General features: G+C 47.8%; 1 protein-coding gene across 2 annotated transcripts in view; it reads left to right on the top strand.

Annotated features, from left to right (window-relative positions):
* The window catches only part of Pmfbp1 (polyamine modulated factor 1 binding protein 1), a 48413-nt gene extending 25674 nt beyond the window's left edge, over positions 1-22739 (top strand). For both annotated transcript variants that reach the window (XM_059264038.1, XM_059264039.1), the window contains exons 6-21: positions 1131-1301; positions 1867-1977; positions 5688-5814; positions 5899-6056; positions 7528-7768; positions 10049-10238; positions 10377-10530; positions 11491-11658; positions 11883-12020; positions 16052-16216; positions 16720-16887; positions 17203-17370; positions 18132-18229; positions 18664-18738; positions 21738-21973; positions 22495-22739. In XM_059264038.1, coding sequence (XP_059120021.1) covers positions 1131-1301; positions 1867-1977; positions 5688-5814; positions 5899-6056; positions 7528-7768; positions 10049-10238; positions 10377-10530; positions 11491-11658; positions 11883-12020; positions 16052-16216; positions 16720-16887; positions 17203-17370; positions 18132-18229; positions 18664-18738; positions 21738-21973; positions 22495-22511 — 2385 coding nt within the window. In that variant the 3' untranslated portion in view covers positions 22512-22739. The remainder of the gene's footprint in view (positions 1-1130; positions 1302-1866; positions 1978-5687; positions 5815-5898; positions 6057-7527; positions 7769-10048; positions 10239-10376; positions 10531-11490; positions 11659-11882; positions 12021-16051; positions 16217-16719; positions 16888-17202; positions 17371-18131; positions 18230-18663; positions 18739-21737; positions 21974-22494) is intronic.
* Positions 22740-25377: the final 2638 nt, after the last annotated feature.

The raw sequence follows: 25377 nt of genomic DNA, 5'->3' as shown, positions 1-25377 counted from the left end.
GCCTATATGCCCATCAACGAGAGGCTGGATAGATGCATTTTAAAGCAATTTGAAAGGACAGGATAGAGTGGAAGAACATACACCATGAGTAAATCTCCAAGACATCTTCAGTTTCAAAATCCGTTTTTAGTCCAACATAACCCATTAGCCTATAGATTCGCTTATAATGTAAGTGTAGAGATAAAGTTCCAGAAGTGTGTGCACTGTGTGCCCTCTCTGTGAAGAGAGCACACGGGACTAGAGGTGGTAGTCCAAGAGAAATCTACCCGTGCCTACAATGTCACAGTGGTTTTTAAAGAGATGACGGACAGAAATACTTGTGTAATTTGAAACTAATTTTAAGAATAAGATAGACTAGGAGGAGAGGGCTCAGCAAAGTGTTGCCCTGCAAGCATAATGGCATGGGTTTGAGTCCCAGGAGCCACAGAAAGACGCCAAGTGTGAAGGTCCTCTTGTAATCCCAGCACTGAGGAAATAGAGACAGGAGAATACCTAGGGCTCGCTGGCCAGCCGGTCTTGCCAGATCAGTGAGTTCCAGGTTCAGTAGGAAATTCTGTCTCAAAAAATAAACCAGAGAATAATTGAGGGGGGTGCCCAATGTTGACCTGCAGTGCGCGCACGCGCACGCGCGCGCGCGCGCACACGCGCGCGCACACACACACAGAGAGAGAGAGAGAGAGAGAGAGAGAGAGAGAGAGAGAGAGAGAGAGAGAGAGAGAGAGAGGAGAGAGAGAGAGAGAGATTTGCAAATAACTAGAAAACAACCCTCAAGAAATTGTCAAGTGAAGACAATCACTACAATAGTGTGCAGTGGCACTCCCACTTGTAAAAGGACCCAAGTTGGATTATATATTGTCCAGATGCCTAGCACGTCACTTCACAGCTACCAAAACCACTGGCAGCACAGGGTGTCACCGGGGAGGGACCTGAGTCACAGGGGACACAGAATGTACGCTCTTGGGGACTGTTGGGGCCTTTCATCTGTGTCTGCACTGGTTGGTAATGGTCTTTTGTTAAAGACATTCTGCTAACTGAAGGCAAACTACACCTTTAGAACATAGTCTAGCAGGACTCCTAAACTGGCTCACAGATTACAAACAAAAGCAATTGGTTATCTTTAAATGTGCCAGGAGCCTGAGAATAAGGGAGACCACTCAAAGGTGCGCATCTACACTTCTCCATGCATGATTCAAGAGCATCAGGAGACCCGAAAGCGACTGTCTGAAGTTTGGCAAAAGGTTTCTGAGCAGGATGACCTAATCCAGGAGCTTCGGAATAAACTGGCCTGCAGCAACGCTTTGGTACGTGCGTCTCTTCAGAACACTGTCCTAACAGACTCCCCATGGAGCCATGAGAAAGGGAGTCAACTAAATTAATCTCTTTAACCAAGACTCCTCAAATGTCATTTAAATTTGTCCCTGCCTCTTGTTCGTATGTTTTGTGGGCATGTATGTCCCCATTGATTTAACTTCGATATTCTAAAGAGACACAGCAAACAAATTTCATGTTTCTTGAGTTTTTTGGGTATTCATACTTTCACCCACTCCACAAGAAACTTCCTTAGAGATCACTGACTCCTTGCCTCTGGTAAGTTAGACACTCGTCTCTATTGTAGCCTCCCAAAAGCCTGTTTCATAAAGCATGCCCGTTCAGAAGGGGTCCAAAGCACTAAGGACGCCTTAGACAACCTGACATAAGATTGAGAGCACAATTCAATTCCTTCTCCATCCTGACCCGTGGGAAGGGCACAGTGAATTATATAAGCATGCCACCAATCTATGCTGCAGAGAGGAACTCACTGGAAAAACAGTAATAGTAACGTGTGTGTATTATTGATCTCCCTGACTGATCCATGACCACTTGCAGGTTCTGGAGCGCGAGGAGGCTTTGATAAAAATACAAGCTGACTTTGCTTCCTACACAGCCACCCACAGGCATCCCCCTACCTCCTCAGAAGACTGTGAGGACATCAAAAAGGTGCGTTCCTTTGCTTCTCTGTGGGATTAGGCTGACGGATTTGCTTCTGGGTTTCTCTGATTGTTTTTTATCTTGATACTATAGTTTGTAAGTGTTCTGTTTTTGTGGGACCTTGGCCAGCCTTGACAAAAGGATACTACTGTGCATAACGTACTCCAGCCCCAAAGACCATAGGAGCAGTAGATAGATTGTGGAACTTCATCCACCTCCTAATCCACTTCTAATGTCACATCCAAGCAAGACCATACTCCTGTTGGCTTAATAGACTCAGAAAGACTCTACAAACTTCTAGAACCTGTCTAGAGTTGACAATGTGGGGAAAATTATCAATACAAACTTATTAGTTTTTTGTTTTGTTTTTTTTAATTCCGTAACCTTGAAGCAGTATCAAAACTTGGCCTAGAGAAATGACTCAGCAGTTAAGAGTACCCAAGTTGCAAAGGCCCTAAGGGCAGTTCCCTGCACCCATACCAGGTGGCTCATAACCTCCAGTAACTTCAGCTATAAGAGTAGCTGGCACTTCTGTCCTCCATGGGCACTGGCACTCACTCACATGCACTTACCCACACACAAACCCACATGCATGCGCGTAAAATATTTTTAAAAGCAATATCACAAGTTGACTCTAATAATAAATAAGCAGTTAAGCCATAATCAACAAATAGCAAGCTTTGGTGAACCAGTAGTCAAAACATAGGCCCCACAGATGAGCTCTTAAGTCTATCATGCCCAAACATGAGGTCTGTGACAAAACCAGCTTAGATAACACACTGTGAAGAAGGTTATACAAGCCTGCCTGGGCCTACATGGAGTTGAGGTATGTAGTGGGAACAGAGAAGGAGCCAAGAAAGGAAAAAACACACATTAAGTTCTCCAAGGGGACCTCTAGTGGGCAGGCAGACTCTTCAGGACTTTCCAGTTCTAGAAAGTCAGATGACTGTGGCATGGATACTGAACTTGGAAGATCATCCTTGGAACTATGAATGTCATCACTATTTGTTTAAGTGGTGGTATTCACATCCTGACCTACAACACCTACAAGACTTTTCCTGTGGAGACACAACACATGTCTACTCACCCCAGATAGGGAACCAATGACAGACCGAAGTACAGGTACCACCAAAGTTCAACTTGGTGAGCCAATGAGTTTTATTGTGGTTACTTTCAGGAATATGGGTGAGGGGGTCACTTACAGGAGCAGGAATGACTCAAAGACACCTGCATCACCAAAGCCTAGCCCAGCATGTGAGGTGTGATACGTCACAAAAGCTGGGAACATGGAGCACACTGCATAGCCTGCAGGCCGCTCAACATTTGGAGTGTCTTTTCCAAGGGACTCGGTTGGTCTGAGTATCTTCTACGTGGCTCAGCTGGTTTCTGCTTCTTGTAGGCAGCTGGTCTGATCTCAGGGTCATCTTTACAGGTTGGCTTGTCCAAGAGTGACTCTCGGCTGCCTTTTTTACTTACTCTGGCAGGGGAGTGAATCTGGTCAGTTTCAGGGACTTTCTGAAGCTATTTTGAGTTCTTGACCTTCTTTCTTAAGGAGCTTCTCTGCAGGATGAAATGTTTCTGTCTGAGGAAACAGCTTCACCACATCATCTCACCCATGGCCACTTTTAAATGATGCCAGCTCCTCCAAAAAGGACAATACACCAGAGCATTACTTTGCTCATCACTGCCCAAATAATGGAGAAAAGACACACCTCCATAGAGAGTCTGGTTTATTTTGGCTCTCATTTTGAGTATACAGCCCATCACGGCAGTGAAGTCATGAACATGAGGTGGCTGGTCACGTTGCATCCAGAGTCAGGAAGCAGGGAGAGACAAATGTTGGTGCTCAGCTTGTGTTCTCCCCTTCATTCACTCCGGGACCCCAGCCCAACATTCACAGTGGGTCTTCCATCTTAACTGAACCCTTCTGAAAACACTCTCGTAGACACACCCAGAGCTATATAAATTCTGCCAAGCTGACACAAAGATTAGCCATCCCAACCTGCCCCCACCCACACCGCCACCATTTCCTATCTGTCTTTATGCTGCAGCTCTCCTTCCTGTTGACTTCCAAATCACACAATAAATCCCTCAACAGCCTGGATGCCAGGCAGTCCATTTCTCTCCCTCAGCCCCATGCCCTGCCTCCTTGATGCTGGAAAGGCTTCGCCTTTTTCAGAATGGAAGGAAGTATCTGAAGAAACTCTGAGCCCAACACGATGGAAGGAACCAGAGCTCCTCATCTCCTACCACTCTCCCCTCTCTCCTCCCATTCTGACCCCTCTGGCCTCCTCTTGGGCCTCCATCTAGTTCCTTGTCTATAGCCAGTCAGTATCTCTGCATCAAAGCTTTTCCATAGATACTTCAGCACGCCTTCCCCTCCCCATTCCACAGTAAGTCCCTGTGCAGAGATCCCCTTCTCGGTGAGGCCAGCCCACCATCCTATTCACAGCACACACTCTGCCCACCACACCCTGTGCCCTCTACTTCCATGCTCACTTTGCCCTGTTGTACCTCCCAAACCCCTCATCACCCTGCTGTAGGTCACTATTCTTATCGCTGTCTCACTCTGCCAAAGACCAGCTTCCCTGGGCAAGGGTTTGTGTCTGTGGTCTGTGCCCTATTGTCCCTAATACCGAGGATGGATCCTAGCTAGATGCTCCATTAGAATTGTTACAGGGAGGACATTCTATGTGAGCATGGTAAGTCTTCCATTGCCTTTAAGATTAATTCTTTTGAAATGTCTGTCAGATTGAGATGCAGTTGATAAAACACAAAATTCGCCATTGGTTGTTAGTATATTCACATGGTTAGGCATCAATCACTACTGTCCAAGTCTAGAATATTTTCATCACCCCTGAGAATCTCAAACTATCAGCCGTCTTTCCCCATGCCCTCACCAGCTTCTGATCCCCTCTTCCCTGTTGTCTGTCTCCAGATGGTTGTACTATGGACCTTTTGCCTTTAGGAAAGCACCTTCCGGTGGCTGAGGAGATGGTTGAGTCAGTAAAGTGTTTGCTATGAATGCATGGGCCCCCGAATGTCACACACACACACACACACACACACACACACACACACACACACCAGCACTCAAGTGACTGGATATGGAGTTACATGTCTGATCCCAGAGCTGGGAAAGCAGAGAAAGGCTGATCCTGGAAACCAGTCTAGCCAAGTGGGTGATGTTCAGTGAGAGACCCTGCCTCAAATAAATAAGGTGGAGCATGATTGAGGAAGACACCCAAAATCAACCTCTGGCACACATACACATGTGCAAACACCTGTGTGCCTATGCTTAAACATGCACAGTAAATAAAAATCAAGGAAGGAAGGAAGGGAGGGAGGGAGGCAGGAAAGGAGAGAGGGAAGGGAGAGAGAGGAGAGGGAGAGAGGGATGGAGGAACGGAGATAGTAAGAATGAAGGGAGGGAGGGAGATAGGAGGAAGGGAGGGAGGGAGATAGGAGGAAGGGAGGGAGGGAGATAGGAGGAAGGGAGGGAGGGAGATAGGAGGAAGGGAGGGAGGGAGATAGGAGGAAGGGAGGGAGGGAGATAGGAGGAAGGGAGGGAGGGAGATAGGAGGAAGGGAGGGAGGGAGAAAGGAAAGAAGGAAAGAAAGAAAGAAAGAAAGAAAGAAAGAAAGAAAGAAAGAAAGAAAGAAAGAAAAAGAAAGGCTCCTTTGTGCTCTTATCCTGCTCTTCTCCCTCCCAACACTTAGATCCTGAAGCACCTGCAGGAGCAGAGAGACAGCCAGTGTCTGCACATAGAGGAGTACCAGAACCTTGTGAAGGACCTGCGCATGGAGCTGGAAGCCGTGTCAGAGCAGAAGAAAAACATCATGAAGGGTAAAACAGGACTGCGAGCCGTGGCTGGGGAGAGGAGGGAGCCTGGCCTCTGACGGGTAAGCAGTGTTGTCTTACCCTCACTAGACATGATGAAGCTGGAGCTGGACCTACACGGGCTGCGGGAGGAGGCATCGGCGCACATCGAGAAGAAGGACAAGGAGGCGGCCACCCTGCAGCACCGGCTCTTTGACCTGCAGCAGCAGTTCGCAGAGACGCAGAAGCTGGCCCTGAAGAAGGACCAGGTGCCAGCACTCCCTGGGTCTTGCCTGGAACAGCCAAGGGGACAAGTGTGAGGTCAGGGCCCAGGCAAGAGCATCTCTGCCTACCTTGGCTGTTGTGGGAGTCTCATGGGCACACATTCAGTGAGACCAAGGGCTCCTTGGGCCAGGTGCCACTCAGAGAACTTCTTTGGTATTTCTAATAACAAGGGAGAACTGGGTATGAAGCTGGACATAGTGATATATGCCTGTAATCCCAGAATTTGGGAAGGTGAGGCAGGAAGATTACAAGTTCAAAGCCAGCCTAGGCTCTATAATGATTCTCTGTTGGAAAACAAATCACACACACACACACATACACACACACACACACACACACACACACACAAATTCACAAGTATCTTTTGCAGACATAAATCAGAGAGTGTGAAATGTTAGTGGAGCCATGCTGTAGCCTATGAGGTCTGTAGTCACTATTACAAATGTGTTCCTGGAAAAGCCTAGAACCAGAGCTGAGAACAGGTGATGGTGAAAGATGGTGAAACCAGGGTAAGACTTTATGGTCAGCGCCATTCAAACCCTGTACTCTCCTCAGCGCTATTAAAGATAATGCAGTTAATTTCCAGTCGTCAAAACCTCTTGTTTTAAAATAAGGCTGAAACCCACCAGGCAAAATAGAAGCATCTAGAAAAGTGGAGCATAAAAAAGCAAGGTTTCTATAGATACATGGCTTTGTCATCAGTGTATTCATTCAACACTCTGGAGTGCCTACGACATGCCCAACACTGTTCTATGCACTAAAACACACGTCACAGAACACACAGCAGCCCCATCCTCACAGAGCTCACATCGTAGCATGGGGAGATGGGTACAGAGGAGGCAACATAATTGACATGTGACCCTGATAGAGTGGTGGCAGAGACTGACAAATTCCTGAAACAGTTTGGTGGCTGGGTTGTGATGGAGGGCCTCTCTGATCGGGTGACCACGGGCAGAGACAGAACTGCCAGACGGGCCCCATGGTATAATGGCTAACACTCAGGGAGAGCTGAAGACATGGGTCTTGTGGAAGAGCAGTCCAGGCAGAGGGCGCAGCAAGCACAGAGACCCTCCAGATGCAGGAGGCTAGCTGAAGCTGAGACAGGGAGGAGGGGTTCCTGGACACCAGGCCAAAGAGGCAGCCTAGGCAGGACCAGATCATGAGCCTCCTGAGATATGGCTGTAAAGACTTGAACCTTTTTCTAAGCAAGGCCAAAGCCAGCAGAAGATTTTGAACACAGGCAACTCTAGCTTATACTCTGAAAGGTTCTCTCTGGCTACTGCAGTGAGAATAGCCTGAGGGAGCCCGAAATGGCTGCAAAGAGCACAGGCAGAAGGTCCTTGGGCTATCCCAGCGTGGCGTGCCAGTGGCTTGCATGAAGACTCTGTCTAACCTCTAACTGGCTCAGTTGCGGTGCTTAGGCGTCTCCCAGCATCCCTTCTTTGATATCCACAGTTGCTCCAAGACAAAGATGAGAGGCTACATGAGCTTGAGAAGAAACTGACACAGGTGCAGAGCACTTTCATGGAGAAAGAGATGGAGCTGGAGAAGTTACAGCGAACGACAAAAGACCTCGATACGAGTCTCCAGGAGGCAAAGCAGGACACATCCAAAATGGATTGTGAGGCCCTGCGGGCCGAGGTCCAGAAACTGAAGGAAAGTCTTGATGAAGCCAAAGAGCAGCTAAAGCTGTCAGGTGAGACCCAGGCCAGGCTCGCACTGCCCCACCACATTTTCAACCCTGTCTTTATAAATGCCCACATCCAAGATCTTTTTTTTTTTTTTCTTTTTTGGTTTTTCGAGACAAGGTTTCTCTGTGTAGCTTTGCGCCTTTCCTGGAACTCACTTGGTAGCCCAGGCTGGCCTCGAACTCACAGAGATCCGCCTGGCTCTGCCTCCCGAGTGCTGGGATTAAAGGCGTGCGCCACCACCGTCCGGTACACATCCAAGATCTTACTCCACACCCCACGGCCTCATCTTGTATCTCCCAGCAGTCTCTCAACTCTCCTGAACCTCCAAATCCACAGGCTCTCTGAAGCCCCTGCTTCAGCCTCCTGCTCCCCACATTCCCTCAGCCACCTCGGGCGAATGCCCCACACCACGCGGACAGCAGAGAGGATGGGGCTTGCCATGGGCTTCGCGGCATCGCATTTCGACTCTGTCTTCTCCGGGGCCTTCACCGCACATTTTGTTTCTCCCTCCCTGGTTCTCAATCCCACCTCCTCCCTTTTGCTTCCAGACACATTCTGCTCTGTAGCCTGTGCTGGGATCTTGCCCTCACCTCTCCGAGGAGACAGCTTTCTCAGCTCACCAATCTCCTCTTGCCTTGGGTTCAGAAGGGTTTCTTTGGGGATGATGACAATGCCCTTAACTTGGCTTGAGCGCACTAAACTCCACTGCACTAGCCACTCTAAAGAGGTACAGTCACCGCTGGGTGAAAAGGCTACCACTATAAAAAGAAATCCCTGGCGTGGTTCCTCTCTCCCCAGCTCTGCCCTGACAACTTTAGCCACCCACACCCGGTCCTCAGCTTTGTAGACACCGGCCCTCAATCCAACACAGACCTCACGATTGTTTCCTTTCCTCCATGCTCTGACCAGTCATCTGCCCTGCAAGCGTGGCCCCTACCCTCTCTCCTCTCGTTCTATACTCATCCTTTAGTGAGCTTCCTCCTCCTGCAGCCATCTTAGAGTCCCTCATCACTTTGTAGCTGTGGTCAGTCCTGCCCTGGAAGGACAGCATCCCTCCAGCACCCCATTTCATCCTCGCAGCTTTTCCAAAATGGAAAATAATCTCTTCCGTGTCTGTGTGTCTGTGTGTCTCTGTGTGTGTGTGTGTGTGTGTTTAATTTTCCTGTCTCCTTTTTACAAAATGTATGATCACTTCTCCAGTGATGCTATCTTTCTTCTGGTATACCAGGACACTTCAGGGAAGGGATGAGAGAACAGTGTTTAAAGAATACCTGTAGGGTGAGGAAACACACATCACCAAAACAATCCCCAATGACAGCAGGGCTTCTTCCCTCAGTGGAGGCAGGGGGATGAAAGGCTATTGCTGGAAGTCGTCTCTAATTGACTGCATCCCTGTTTGTTTGAGACTGTCACACCATGTAGCTCTGGCTGGTCTGGAACTCACTATGTAGACCAGGTTGGTCCTGTGAAGCACTTCCTGTCTCTGCCTCTAAAATGCACCACCATGCCCAACTTGCATTGTGCTTTTCCTAATGTGCTCTTTCCCTGACATGGGTCTCCGCTTACTGCTTCAAGTCTAAATATTCCTCTCATGCTGTCAATCTTCTGAGCCACTCTGATCTACCTTCTTGCTCACTGCAGCCTACCTTCTCTCCCATTTTCCATTCCAACTCAACCAAGCCCCTCCCATCCTTCACCCACATGCTTTCTCCACATTCCCTTCACAGCATATTTGTTCCAACGAGCCCCTCCCTAAAACACATTCCTCCTTCTTCTAAGGCTGAATCCACTTTTCTCCCTCTTCACAAGTCCATCTACAGCTTTCACTGCTGAGTTCATGGGCAGTGTGAGTTTAACACTGCAGTGTTCTAAGGCAAAGATGTAGCTTGGCAGTAGAACATGTGCTTTGCATGTGCTTGGTCCCCGGCACCAAAAAAATAAGTCAATAAATAACATTTTAGCGTTCTCTATAATGGATGGCGAATCATAGTGCTCACCAGACTAAACTCCTTGAGGACTGGGATTTGTCCCTAACAACAGAATTAGATGGAGGTACTGAGCAATTTCTACCAGTTTGTTTAATTTTAGTCAGGGAGAAATCCAAGGCTGAAGGGTAGTTGAAGACAATTTAGCAGAGTTCCTTCAGACCTATGATGGCATCAGGAGAGGCAAGGACAGGCTAGGAACTAAAGAATGTCACAGAATAAAAGACTTAGTCTCTAGTGAGTCCTGACTGAGAGTTTAATGTGCTGCCCCTCACACGGAGCCCTCCTTGGCTTCTTCAGATCAGAATCTAACCCGGTGTAAGGAGGAAGCACACCAGGCTGGAGGCAACCTAGAGGATGCTCATCGGAAACTCGAGAGTTGCCTTCTCCAGGACAAGCAGAAGACAGACGTCATCAAGGATCTGCAGGGTCAGGTGCAGAAGCTGCAGATGGAGTCCTCGGCAGCTGAAGAGGAGCGAAAGAGCAGCAGGTACCCCAGCCCCATCCCTGGACCACAGGTTGGCAGCTGCCCAGCGTGGGATAGTGACATGACAAGCCCTAGGGTGGGACCATCTCCACAATCCATTAACACCGGCCCTGAAACCCTTCCTGTGTTGCCTTGCTGTAGGAAACGGATAGAGGAGCTGACCTCAGAACTCCAGGAGGACCAGAGGAGGATTACAAATTCAGACAAAGAGAAGTCGATGCTTCAGAAGACCCTAAATGAAGATGAAAGAAAAATAAATGATTTGCTTGATTCTGTCAAAGCTTCTGAGCAAAAGGTAAGAGAGCACACCGGCAGCCACGTTCACTGTCTGTCCTGCCTGAGGCTAAGTGGGTCAGTCTTTATTAACTTTCTGGAACTTGTGTTAGACTGTTATGCCAGCCACTTGGGACCAGTTCCCATGACCCATCGTAAGCATTTTCAAGGGTTAAGTTTAAAAATAACCAGAGGGCAACATAGGTTGCTGTATTATTTGTTTTTCTGTTGCTATGATAAAACACCATCACCAAGGAAACTTGTAGAAGAAAGAGTTTCTTTGGGATACATTGCAGAGGGTTCGAGTCCCTCATGGGGGAAGCAGCAGAAATTGGTCGGCATGCCAGCTAGAGCAGGATGCTGCAAGGTTGTATCTTGAGCCACAAGCACAAAGCAAGACTAGGACAAGGCCTTAAATTCTCAAAGCCCAATCACTAGTGACATAGTCCCCTCAGCAAGGCCACGCCTCCTAACCTCCACCCCAAACAGTGCCAACAACTGGGGACCAGGTGCTCAAATGCAGGAGCCCAAGAGGGACATTCTAGTTCAAACCACAGTTGGTTCATCTGTTTGCCATCAACGCTTGCCCACTGACCTAGGTCCCCAGCCTCCTCTACAGCTCTTCTGAAGATTGAAGAGCTGTCCCTGTCCATCAGCTGACAGTCTTTGATCTCTCATGTATTCCTTTTGTATTCTTCTAAGATTCACTTTATTCAAAGAGGTTTTTATGTGAAGGGTTGGTCTAGTGGGCAAGAAGGTCGACATTATAGGAACTGGGCCAATAAATAAATTGGTTTAGTTAAACAAAGAAAAGTGTTACAGAGCCCTGAAGCAGACGTTCCCACCGAATATGCTGGGGGGGGGGGGGCGCTAAGAAACAACCCTCGCGCTTGTCTCCACCCGTCCCTGTGTAGAGCTGTCGGGATTTCTTCTCCCACGTGTAATAGGATTGTCTTGCAGCCCAGCCTTTTTTTCCCCTCAGCAAAGGGAGCTAACAAATACCAAAAACAAGCTGCAAGAGGAGCTCCAGGAGATGAAAGGGCTTCTGGAGGAGAAACGGGAACAGCTGAAGAGGAGCAAGGAACAGGAGAAGTCCCTGGAGGGAGAAACCGAGGCTCTGCGACAGGAAGCCAAAAAGAAAGAAAAGATGGTGAGGGGTGGGACTTGGAGAGACCAGACTGTGAATCCGGGGCCCAGAGGGTGGCGGGCTGCCCTGGGCGCTCCGAAGAGGATGGAGAACAGGGAGCCAGGGAGTAGGAGAGGGAGGCGGCCTGAGGGACCACAGGGAGGAGGTGAGGGGCAGGAAGGAGAGGTGTCTCCAGTGAAGCCCACTCTGGCGGTGGGGGTGGGCTTTACCGTCTAATGGGGGAACAGGCAAAAGAGCATTTGAGGAAGCTGGAGGAAGAAAAGGAGAACCTCCAGACGGAGCTGAACGCCTGTTCTTCACACCTGGAATCCTCCATCAACAAGTACAACAACGCCCAGAAAACCATCCAAGAGCTCAACGTAGAGGTGAGGAGACAGCAACCCCAAAGAGGGGACCCCCGAGTGCTCGTCTCGGGCTTGGCTGCCTATGCAGGCGGAGGCCCTGGCAGCTCATCTCTGTCTTTTAATGGGTGGAGGTGGCTACAGACCCTGGTGTCTGGGGGTGGGGGAGATTTTTCTTCCTTAAGTAACAGGTTTCATTTTGTAGTTGAAGAGCCCCCACCCCAAACTACCTGGAATTTTCCACCAAGTCTTCCAGCATTATAAATTAGACAAGGAATTGAGTGAATTAGTTGTTTGGAGCCTCTTGAGAGAGGATGTTCTCAAACGTAATTGCAAGGCACAAAAGGTGCCAGGAGAGGGTCATTTCCTTCAAGTTCACGTTTCATGATGCAGATGAAAGTCACGGGTGTGACAGAGTCTAGGAACCGCGCTGGAATTCAGCCATTCTCTTTACATACCTTCCATCTGCTTCACTCTTAACAAAGTATACATCACTGTGATCCCCCATTTACAAAGGAAAGAAAGGCCGAATCCCAGGGCCACTAATTAGTAAGTGATGGGACGAGCCAGTGTTTGAACCTGGATCATCCGACTCTAATGCCTGTCCTTTTTCTCCAGCACACACAGTGACGCTTTCCCCAGTGGAATATATTATACCTTTCTGGACAAGAAAAAAAACATATAGTACTTAGAAGACAAGTCTCTTGAGCTACAAATGAAAACCTAGGCATCTCTTAATCTTTCACAATACAAAAAGATCTAAAATCGTATGACTATTCAAAGCTTAAGATGAGCACTTCCCAACAGCAGCTCGTGCCTCGCCGTGGTGACAGAAAAGAGACACGTCTGAGCTGATGGTAATGTGACCACTAGCCACATCTTGCCACTGAGAACTGAGGGACTGACTTTGCACTTTTAATTAATATTAACTAATTGTAAGTTCAGACAGCACAGGTCTCGGGTACGGGCATTCTTGGAGTTTTAACCTCTGGAGTGGCAAATCTTGAGGCCTCAGTCATTTAGTTCCCTGTGAACCCTCCTCCCATCGAAGGAATGAATGCTGCTACAATGTTCTGTATGAGCCTGGTGTCAAAGGTTAGCCATGTAAATTCGGAAGTAAGAGCACCAATATCAGAATGTCTTTGCTCAAAAAGTAAGAGGGATTTGGTTTTTTGGCGTGTAAGCATATTCAACTTTTTAATGTTCAAGTTTTTAAAAAGCATTTCCTATACATGTGATAGATCCACTGAATCAATTGAAGTAGCTCTTAGAAAAAGGCTGAGCCGGGCGGTGGTGGCGCACGCCTTTAGTCCCAGCACTCGGGAGGCAGAGCCAGGCGGATCTCTGTGAGTTCGAGGCCAGCCTGGGCTACCAAGTGAGTTCCAGGAAAGGTGCAAAGCTACACAGAGAAACCCTGTCTCGAAAAACCAAAAAAAAAAAAAAAAAGAAAAAGGCTGAGGTTTGCTTTCTAAACTTGTACTTCCTTTAACCAATATTCCATATTTTATTTTCAATTTTTGCTATTTGAAAATAAGGAAATACATATTGAGGACTTTTCCACTTATTTGATTATTCCACTGTATCTTATTATCTTTAATATTAATATAAAACCTCAGTCATTTGTATATATTAATTCTCTGTTTGAACATCTTAGTAAGCTTACTTACAAGTTGTAATAGTCTCTCAGTTTGCTTTCATAAGGCGTGTGTTTGTGTATGTGTGTGGATACAGTGTTAGGGATCAAACCCCAGGCCTTTTACATGCTAGGCTCATGAACTTTTCTATTTTGAGACAAGGTCTCCCTATGTAGCCCAGGCTGTCCTCAAACTCATGATCCTCCTGAGTCTACCTCCTGCATGCTGGGATTAGAGGCATGCACCACATCACTCAGTTTATGGGTTATTTTTAGTGGGTAGTTAAATCATTTGTAAACAACAAGTTTCCTAAATATTTCCTTGTAATGCTTATCTTGGTTTTACTTTTCTTGCCTTGTCACATTGGACAGCATCTTCAATATGATGATGGACAGCAGCGGTAGCAGGCATCTTGTTCTTTGCTCCTAATGCATCTGCTTCAGTACCATGTGCCCTGTGGGCCTCTTGCTACCTTTATCTCGAGCTCCTTCAGTTTCTCAGTTACTAAGACGCTTGTCACTATAGGGTGGTGAATTCCAACAGGTGCCTCATTGTTTTTCTCTTAAGATAATAATACCGTCTTTCTACTTAACGCAATACTATGGTAAAAGTAATCACAGTTTTGGCTCATCTTTGTGTTTCTAGTTTGAGTCCTGGTTGTGTATCATGTGTCTCTCTTTTAAATACATCCTTAAAATAATCTAGAAAGTGAAATAAGGCCGGTACAACTGGAATGTGTTGATAAAGACATTGGTATATGATTAGACTGGAAAGGTAAGTAGAGGCAGACATCATGGCCTCTGTTAAAATCTGAGTTGTATTTTAAGAACAATGGAAAGCTATTGATAGAATTTCCTCAGAGACAAGACACACGGAACTCTGAAAATGGGCTGCGGGGAGAGGAAAGCGTAGATGTGGGGAGACCCGTTGGGAGGATGTGCCGATTAGGGTGTTGCTGGGGAAGACTGGCTGATGGGCTGACTGTGGAGTAAAGCAAGGAGTCAAGGATGGCTTAGTGGCTACACGTTCTGAAGGGTTCCCTTCTGCTTCCACACTTGAAACAGATCTCCATCCCGGACTTAGAGTCTACAGGGAGATGACACATTTTATCCATAATAATTCACATCCATACAGTGACATCCATTACAAAGCCTTTTTCCATGCATCATCCCATTTGGCCATCACAAACACTGTATGAAAGTGTTGAAAGGTTCCCGGCCTGTGAAGAAAGAACTGATGCCTGAGAAATAAGAGACAGACCCTGAACCTCCACCCAGATTTGTAGTTCCACATCTCAACTACCTTCAACTACCCCGGCACGCTCACTGTCTAGTGTAAGACACAGTGTTGTTTTACACGCACTGCTGCCAGGGCCGTGTTCAGTAGACCACCTTGAACCAGACAATGTGTGAATCTCTAAATAAACAATGTAACTTTACAGCTAACCCAAAACTTAACATTTACTACATGGCTCTTGTGTGGCTATTGTGTGTTGTGCTCTAAGATATAGCAACAAGGAGGAAGCCATAACTAAAGTAAACACAAGGCTGGGGTAAGTGAAATGCTGTATCATCTCTACTAGCCTGGCTGGCTTCCACTGTGTGTCCAGGTGCACATATATATTTACGAACATGTGGATGAGTACATTTGGAGATCAAAGGACAACTCTCGGATGTAGTTCCTCAGGTGTCATCTGTCTTATTTCTCTTTTTGGACAGGGTCTCCCAGTGGCTTAGAAATCACCAAATAGGCTAGTCTGGTTTGAGTCCAGAGATCCACCTGTGGCTACCTCCCCAGCACTGGGACTAATTATAAGAGCACACTGCCAGACCCAGCATCCTTTTTTTTTTAATTCTATGTATATGTATGGTTTGCCTACATGTATGTCTGTGTACCACATGCATGCAATGCCTGCAGAGACCAGAAGAGGGTATCAGATCCCCCAGGACTTGAGTTACAGATGGTTGTAAGCAACCATGTGGTTGCTGGGAATTGAACCCAGGTCTCCTGAAAGAGCAGCCAATGCTCTTACCACTGAGCCATCTCTGCAGCTCTGAGACTCATCTTTTTTAAATAGGTTCTAGGGATCTAACTCAAGTCCTCACGAGCACTGTGTGGACTGGGTGATCTCCTTGGCCCAGACTGATGTCTTTGTATCTGTGAAACATATTCCATGTAGTTAGAGTGTCCCAGTGCTGTTTATGTTGGAGATATGGTAACCAAAAAGGGAAATATGGCTGGAGAGATACAGGGAAGTTTGGAAGGAACTCTGCAGTTCCTAACAGTGGGATGGAGATGTGAGCATGAACACAGATATTCAGCCGAGTATGACGAAGAGCCCAACTCTTGTCTGCCTCCTGCAGTCCTACACCTGCGGCCAGGAACAGCCACAGTTGACAGTGATGTTCTTGTTCCCTAAAGATAGGCCGCCAGAAAGACGCCATCATGATTCTGCAGGCACAGCTGGATGCGGCTGTACAGAAAGAGAAGAACTGCCTCCAGAACATGGTCAGTAAAGAAGCCTATGAAGAAGTTCTGCGGAAGTCAGGCATCTGCCAAGACGACCTGACACAAGCCCTGGAGAAGGTGAGGCCACACCTACTCTTCGCCAAGGAAGTAGTCAAAGAAATTCAGGGACTGTGAGTGGGCAGAAGCCAGTTCTTATAAGACTGACAGTCCTCAGGGCGTCTCAACCCTTGTCTAGACAGGGGTGTCTGCCATACATTCTTCTCTTAGCTTTCTGTGCTGTTATCCTTGCATTTGTTGTGGGGTGGCAGAGATGGCAATGTCTAACAAGTCTTCCCACTCACGGGTGATTCAGGGACATGGTCTGTCCGGGAAATTCATGCGTCATCTCTGCTGACCAGTAGATAGGAATAGGAAGAAAGGAAATGAAAGGAGGGGATGAAAACCGGGGAAGGAGGTGCGGAAAGCCAACCACTGTCCCTCCCTACCCCTCTGGAACACCAGCACTACTGTGGGCAGAGGACCGGGAGGGCCTGGAACCTTCTGCACTAAGGACTCAGCAGACAAGGCCAACGGCTCTGGTGGCCACTCTAATGCCCAGTGCCCTCTGTCTTTGCCGGAAGCTCACGCATACGACCTCCGAGACAAAGAGCCTGCAGCGCAGCTTGCAACAGGCCCAGGAGAGGAAAGCTCAGCTGGAAGATGAAATCATAGCTTATGAGGAAAGGATGAAAAAGCTCAACATGGAGTTAAAAAAACTGCAGGGCTTCCACCAGCAGAGTGAGCTAGAGGTGAGAGGCTGGTGGGGGTGGGGCTCGGGCCGCCTTCCTGTTAAGAGGTCCACAAGGTCACCTTTTGCATGCAGAATTATTTAGCGCTCAACCATACCCTTTGGCTGCTGGGTTCACGCTCGCCCCACCTTTTCCTCTTCGGTAATGACAGGCAGGCAGGAAGGTCAGAGCAGGGGCGCCCTCTGCTGGTCACTGGAGATAAAAGGCACACACACTCCTACACGCCAAGCCAAGCTTCCGAGTGGAGAGGGCACCCTCCTCCACCCCGCCCGGTCCTGCCCAGGCCCACCCCCCTCACTTTGCACTCCTGAGCAGGTGCACAACTTTGACAAGAAACTGGAGGAGATGAGCAACCAGGTGCTGCAGTGGCAGAAGCAGCACCAGAGTGACCTCAAGATGCTGGCGGCTAAGGAGTCGCAGCTCCGGGAGTTCCAGGAGGAGATGGCCACCCTGAAAGAGAGCCTCCTTGCGGATGAGAAGGAGGTGGGCACGGTTTGGATTCTGTCACTTGCTCTCCACACTTCCTGACTGGGGAGTCATGGGGGATGCCAGGAACAAGGAAATACACACACGCACACGCACACGCACACTCATGCATGCACACATGCACACACACACTGTTCTGCAGGACGCAGAATCTGGATGCTTCCAGCCACCTCTCAACTCACCTGTTTCCCTGTGGTTTTGCTGATAGAGAGATATTGACCAAGACTCTCAACAAGACTCGGGTACATCAGCTGCCACTCACAACCCCTAGTTCGCCCTCTTCTGGGCACATCCTGTCAGGTTTTGCCATCCAACTGGTTAAGTGGCCTTCGAGGTATGCCCCCACCTCCAGCAACCCAAGCAGTGCCATTCAGGGCATGAAGTCTTGGAACATCTTGGGGTGGCCACAGGGCCCTTGTTCAAATTTAAAAGAAGCGCCTCTTTTTCCTGATTCTTGCATTTGTTATGACATCAGCTCAGAACACCATGTTAGAACAAGTCACTTCGCCATTAAGTCATTCTCAAGTCTGAGAGCCATTACTGTAAGTGTCCAGGTCCACGGTGTCTGTGAGAAATGGTGTCTCTCAGGCACGGCACCGCCGTGTGGAATGAAGGTCCTGCCTGTAGCGACTCTGGCCTCAGGTTGGGTAGCAGAGTTGATTTTCTTTTCCTCAGAAAGAAGAATCCAGATTTGGGGGAGGGAGATGGCAGTCGGTGTTCCCATCCCTTATCGTCTCATTTTCTTCTTGTCCGCAAAGCCGCCTCAGAGGGTAACAACAACCAAAGAGAACTGTAGGCTCCACCGGGACAACGATCAGATCATGTGCAACATGGAACAGTGGGCAAAGGAGCAGAAGTAAGTATTCCAGACAAAAGGAGGGCGGCTCCCAAGGCCAGGCCGAACCCAGAACCACCGCGACTAGTCAGTCACACACACCTGCCGAGAACTCACGCACACACAAGGGTTGCCAGTCAGAGGGGTCTCACCCCTCCAGGCAGGTTCGAAAAGCCTGTAGCACAGGGACAGGGCAGCATCCAATGCAAGACACACCTCACTGAGCACGCTTCCTCTTCCCAAGATGGGATCCAGCCTCATGTGGATCCCTTGAGCCCATTCCTTTGAAAATGTATGCAATCATCTGAACGTGAGTCCTCAGAAGGCTCCTGCTCAGGGACAAGGTGATGGGGGCCAAGGAACAAGCAGAAACCCTGCTGGGAAGGGCCAGTGCCCATCAATCAACTTCTCACCCATCTAGGGAAGAGCCATTTTTCCCGTGTGTTTTATTACAGGATTGCCAATGAGAAACTGGGAAACAAGCTGCGAGAACAGGTCAAATACATCGCCAAGCTTACCGGAGAAAAGGAGTAAGTTGTCTCCGTGCACTGTTGTCCCTTGGGACCACCCCTGGCTGATTGACATTCTGTACGGGGACTAGCCCCCAGGGGGAAAAATAAAAGGAAAGATCTGGAAGGACCCTGAGACCTGAAACAGTTCCTAAGCAACACTGGTATGTCACTTGACTACATTGAACCTTAATTCTCTCCCTCAACAGCAATTCGGTGAGCAGATGAAACCTCCACCTCCTTCCCCCACTCACCTCCTTGATGTTCAGAGGCAGAGAGCATTGAGAAGGGAGTGGGCACTGCAGGCAGGCTGTGGTAGGGACTGAGTGGCTGTACTGGAGGTCCATGAACAAGGGAGTGTGGAAGCCATGCCTCTCTGTGGAACAGCTCAAGGTGGGAAGTCCAGGTTAAAGGAGCTTCACTGCTCCTCAGGACACTGGGGCTCCTGTACTTCGGGCCCCACTCTCCCTTGTGATCCTGCTTCACCACCTGGTCAAAGGTCCATCCACCGAGAGTGAGGCATGGCACGACAGGAAGTCAGAGAACAGAGACCAAGAAACGACTGTCTAATCATAGGCTACTTCAGACAGGGCCTAGGATAGTGCTTCCCAAGCTTTTTCCAGGGACACACCATGTTTGGCATTCTACGAGGGTCTGGAGAGGGCTTGCTTGTGACAACATTGGCCAAGCAGCAGTTGCCTCAAACTCTGCTGTGAAGGCTGAGGGTGTCCATGTCTCTGCACACCTGGCATCCATTTGTGGATCCTAGGAGCAAGCAAGCTCTGTCCTGGGCTTTGACCTTAAGTTGGACAATGAGTTGAAGGAGAGAACAGAACTGTGACATGGAGAATAAGACATCAAGAGCAGGAGGAGGCTGTGTGGGATGTGGAAGACAGCAGAGGCACTGACAGAGACAGAGAGAAGACAGCAGAGACATGGACAGAGACAGAGAGAAGACAGCAGAGACACAGACAGAGGAGAGGAAGGAGAGCTAGGGAGTGGAGGCCATACCAGACCTGGCCTCCAGCCCAGTGTCACATGGACTGGGGGGCTACAGGAGAAGAGGCCAGATTTGCAGAAAGCAAGTGGGTAAAGCATGTGACCAGTAAGAGGCTGAGGATCCATCCCGTCACGTGATTGCCTCTAAAAAGGACCATGACATTTTCTAATGAAATAAAAAAAAAAACATTTTATGAAATATTTAACTAAAAAAACAGTTGTCATAGTCTCAAAAGCTCCATACCCAGTGGCACAGGCCACCACAAGTTTAAGGCCTGCCTGGGCTATAGATCTAGTTCAAGGCCAGCCTGGGTAATTTAGTGAAACCTTGTCTCAAAATTTTTTAATTGGAAAAAAAAAGGTCATGGACATAGTCTAGTGGTAGAATACCACTTGTATGATTTGAGCAAGACCCTAGGCACAATCCCTAGGACTGCCAAAAAATTATAAAGTAACAGGTAACTCCACATTTCCTTATATTTTACCAAGTTCCAGAAAGAGCCATTTCACCATGAACTCATTCTTGAATTTCCCTGGTCTTATCTTTTAATAATAAAGATGATGATGATGATGATGATGATGATGATGATGATAATAATAATAACACAACTAATGTTCTGTTATTCAGCACATGGAAAGCAGTGTATGTAGTCAAAAGTTTTCTCAGGTCCTGCCCGGCCCCGACAATCCAGACAAATCTCTCTCACCCGTGGTCCTGCAGCCGCTCAGTCCCAAGTAAACACACAGAGGCTTATACTATTTACAAACCACATGGCCTATGGCTAAGAATTCTTGCTAGCTAGCTCTTATAACATACCCCATTTCTATGTATCTATAAGTTGCCACGTGGCCATGGCTTACCAGTCTGCTGGCATCTTGCTTCTCCTTCGGCGGCAGCTGGCGCAATGTGGTGAAATTGTTTTTGTGCACCCCAAATGTGTTTTGCACACGTTGACTTACTTAATCTTCCTAAGACCTCATGAGCTGAGAATACAGGTACTCCTCAACTTAAGGTGGAGCCATGTCTGGATAAAACTATTGTAAGTTGGAAATATTATTCGGGCAAACATTCACTTCATACCCATAATTTACCACATGGTAGCCCGTAGAGCAGTGGCTGTGTCTGATTGGAAGTTGAAGTTCATGGCCATTTCCCAGCATCTCCCAAGAAGCCTGGGCCAGATCTTGCCAGTCTGAGAAAAAAAAAGTCCAAATTCAAAGTACAGTTTCCTACTGAGTGTGTATCATTTTCACACCCTTATGAAGCCAAAAATGTTCTAAGTTGAAGTATCAAGCCAGGATCTATCTGTAGTGATAGAGCCATTTGTAGAGAGATTAATCCGGAGGCCAAATGTCTTCCCCTGTCCCCATAGAGTTTTCCATCATTCACTGCTCTCAAGATTTGTTAGGAGAAATCCATAGGTTGATAATAGCTGCCATCTGTTGAGTCATGGAGAAGACACTAAATTATCTTTCCTCTGCCCTATATCCCTGCCTCTGCCAACTCATCTGTAAAATGAGAAGGAAAAAGTTGGTCGTGTTCTCTACAGAGCCAGGAACCCTGTACTCTCTGCTCTTCAGAAAGGGGAACAGAGAGAACTAGGGTGTTGGCTTTGGGTGAGTGTATTTCCCACACAAAGAAAGCTATGAGCATACACAGAACTGTCCAGAGCAGCCTTCTGGTTCATCTATCAGATTTCCATCATTTTTCAAACTGAATCCTTCCACAAACCCCAGACAAGGCAGGCTTAATTGTCCCCATCAACAACATAGACATGAGGCCCAGAACTGGCAGAGTGGGTCCTCTTCCTGGTCTTCCTCACCCCCAGGTCTGAGCCTCTTCCATGAGACACAGATGGGCTTCCACTTGCACAGGGTGTATGTGAGAACCCAGCTCTGAAGAGGTGGGCCCTCTTCACCCCACTCCTGCGACACCCTCTGGGTTCTTTCCGGCAAGGAGCCACACATATCCAACAGACCAAACGGCCACCTGCCCTCCTCACTTCCCTCTCCTCCCACAGCCACCTCCACAACGTCATGGTCCATCTGCAGCAGGAAAACAAAAAGCTGAAGAATGAGATAGAAGAGAAGAAAAAGGCGGGACACACGAGGATCTGTGGCAGGGCCCTAGGCCCAAGCAAACTGGACTCCTCCCAAAAGGGGAAACTATGCAGCTCACTAGGCTGGAGAGGAATACCCCAGGACACGACAACAAAAGTGGACATCAACAAATACATCGGGGTGCCCCACTTCACGGGTATGTGTGCCACTTGCTCTTTGCTACTGTAATGTCTCCTTTCTTTGACCCATGAGCCAAAACAGCAATAATGTGTGACCTCATTCTCTAAAAAGACACTGGATTAGAATTCATACAGGAAGAAAACAGGTTACTGGAGACCTCCGTTCATAGTGCTCATGCCTTCCACACCTGTAGATGAAGAAGACAAATTACCGACCCTCAGATCTGAGAACTGGGTGATACCCCAGGACCTCTCATCACAGGCTTGTCTCCTCCCTTGACTCAGTCTCACTGAGGTGGAGGGGAAAGGGGGAAAGGAAGAATAGACTTCCTCCTTCTCTTATTGGCTGGGCATCCCACAGGAGTACCCAGCCCTCCACTCAGCGCCAGCCTATGCCCTACTGTTCCTGCCACCTCTTTAGTCCATGAAACCCCAGAAGGGAGATGTCACCCTCCAACAGAGCTGTCTGGCCATGGTGCTGGTCCTCAAGAAGTCACCCATTCATTTCTCCTCAAATTAAGCCTTTGTTTCTTCCCAGGCTCCTCATATTGCTAGAGTTGGCTCCTCGCCCTAAGCACCATTCCTACACATTTTTCAGAGGACAGCCAGCTCCCACCCCGCTCTCTTGACCGGATCGGCTCCTACAGTCATCTATCAAGGCCCTGCCTGGTTTATCAGATGTTATTACCTTACTGAGTTCGTCTACTCCCTGAAATGGAGTGAGCTGTGGTACCCACTCCCACCTCCAGGCCCAGACTCTGTAATAAAGACATGAACAACACAGCTCCCATGAGCTCCTGGTGTCTGTGCATTGCCCATCTCAGAGACCTGCTCATCCCTGTGTTCTCCAGATGCCCAACATTCTGGTCTCTTTACTTCTGTGGGAGAAAGTCTTCACAAAGCAAGCCTCTGGGTTACCTGGATTGGGTTTTTAAACCAAAAAAAGGGAAATAGTGCTCCCCCTTTTTAATCTCTGTCTGGAATTTTAAATAGAAAAAAAATCTAGAAACCTTTTTTTCCCCAAAAAAGGAAAACAATTCTAGGACCCAAAAGAAAGTGCTAGAAATAAGTGATGCATTTTCCAAGTGGGCAAGGGTGGGCACACCATCTGCTTCCTCCCTGGCTGCCATATCACATTCCTCCTTTTAACAAGTTTACTTTTCCCCCTAGCCAGGACAATACAAGTAAAATTCCATTATAACAAACTCCAAGGACGGCTAAACTACTTTATTGTGGCAGGATTTTGTTAAGCGGAGTACATGTCTGGAATTTATATTTCCAGTCTATAGGAAATAGAGACAAATGGCTACCTGGGTAAACTAAGAGGAATAAATGGAAAAGCTTACATTTCTGAGAGGGTGGGAAGAGGAAGGGAGAAGGCACTGGTGGTCGATGATTCTCAGATGCTCTTGCCTCCCTCCCAGCCAAATCAAAGCCAAGAAAATGCACTGCTAATCATGATGTAGAAGAATTAATCTCCTGTGTGCAAAGAAGTGGGTACTGAGAGGCTCTGGAAACGTCTCTTGTGGTGTTTGATGGCCATCTGCTTAAAGTCTTCTGATTTTGTCCCCAACTTGGCTTAGATTAACTTTTGTTTTCTAGAGAAAAGCAGAACTAAAAAGGAAAAACACCTGATACCAACAAGACCTACATCCTAGTCTTAGGTATGGCCCCTATATTCAAACACAAGTTCAATATCCTTAAAGTCCACACACAGTCCAGTCTACTACAAAGACAGGATTATCTCCGTATTTCAAGAAGATATTTCATATGTCAGCCAAAATTGCAACCTCTGGACACTGCGTCACATAGTATTCAAAGCTGTCTTTCCCTCTCCGTGGAGGTGATTGTATCCAATCAAAGCAGGGGTGCATGATGGGAAGCAAGGAGATAGAAACACTTTACTATTTCACCCACTCAACTAGCTGTGGAAGCTCGGGCAGGCAGAAGACCTGTGTAGGCAGAGAGAATAGACTTAGAGAAGGCTGGAGCTAAGTGTTCCTTGATACATAACCAAAGAAGTCAGTACCTACAAAACCACTTACTATCTGATACTGAAAAGAAATGGTTGTGGAAACACATTTTGTAAAACCACAGCTGCGTGCTCAAAAGCTCCCAGGTTTCCTCTGAGATCGAGAATCAAAATACCCACTTGGACCCTTGAATTTAGCACAGTTCTAGTCACTGTAGCCAGAGTGCTTAAGCAGGAAAAAGAAATAAAAGATTTCCAGATTAGAAAGGGGAGCTGGCAAGATGGCTCAGCAGGTGTAGCGGTTTAAACGAGGTGTCCCGCCCCCCCCCCCCCATGGGCTCACATACTTGAACACGTTGTCTCTAGTCGCTGGCACCTTTTGGGGAGGTTTAGGAGGTGCAGTTTTGCTAGAGAAAGTGTGTCACTTGGGGTGGGCTCTGAGAATCAATAACCTCATCCCACTTCCTGCTTGCCCTCTCTACTTCCCACTTACATTTAAAGACAAACTTCAGCTTTCTGCTCTTGCCTATATGCCTATCACTGGTTGCTAGTCTTCCACCTCACTGTGATGGTCTTCTATCTCTCAGACAATATGCAGATGAAGTTTTTATTTAATATCATATATAAAGTTAATTCTATTACAAAGAGTAAACACAGATGACTGAGAACGAAGTCCCTGGTCCTTAGCAGGGATCTTCTATAGACTACACAGGAACCAGTGCCCTCACTCCAGCAAATCTGAAGTGGTAGGAGTTCACCTCAGGGTCATGTCTAAACAGAGACCACAGGACATTTTTAGAAATGTTTCTGTCCACTAGAAAGAGAATCAGCCATCACCAGAGGAAGCCAGTAAGAACCAGTGATAAAGCTGCCCTACAAAGGAAAGTATCTGTAATTGTATGAAAACCTTGTAGACACAGGTCCAGACCGAATCCCAGGCAGCAGCTTTAACACAAGTCACCTTCAGAAAGACCTGCAAGAGGCTATCCATGCTTCTCATGGCACCTGTGCCCTTGGCCAGGACTTCCTTACTTTTAAAGTTGCATTAGATCCATAGTTCTAATATCCCGTTTTCTCATCTAAAGGAGCATGTAAAGGGTTTTGTGCCCATAGTCTGTTTATCAGTCATAAATCTATCAGTTAGAATCCATTCTTCCCATACTACTGTATTCTAAGCCTGAACCTGTACATGGGTCCCCTACCAAGCCACCTTCTTCTGGATTTCCCACCCAGCGCCAAAATTAGGTTACCCAAGCAAGCAGGTGGAAGCCTCTAAACAGCATGCACCTCTGTAAAGAAGCCAACTCCCCTGGGAAGGCTAAACCAAGGCCCTGCTCCCCTCCCTCCCATTAGTAGGCCCTCAAGGCCTCATCATTGCCTACCAGCCTCAGAAACGGCTGGGATTCACAGAGCTTGGCCTGTCCTGCACTGGATGCCCTGAGTCATTCT

The sequence above is a fragment of the Peromyscus eremicus genome, chromosome 5 (genome assembly GCF_949786415.1).
Source record: "Peromyscus eremicus chromosome 5, PerEre_H2_v1, whole genome shotgun sequence".
In the NCBI taxonomy this organism is placed as follows: Eukaryota; Metazoa; Chordata; class Mammalia; order Rodentia; family Cricetidae; genus Peromyscus; species Peromyscus eremicus.
The sequence above is the reverse complement of the archived record's forward strand: the minus strand, read 5'-3'. Positions and strand labels throughout refer to the sequence as shown.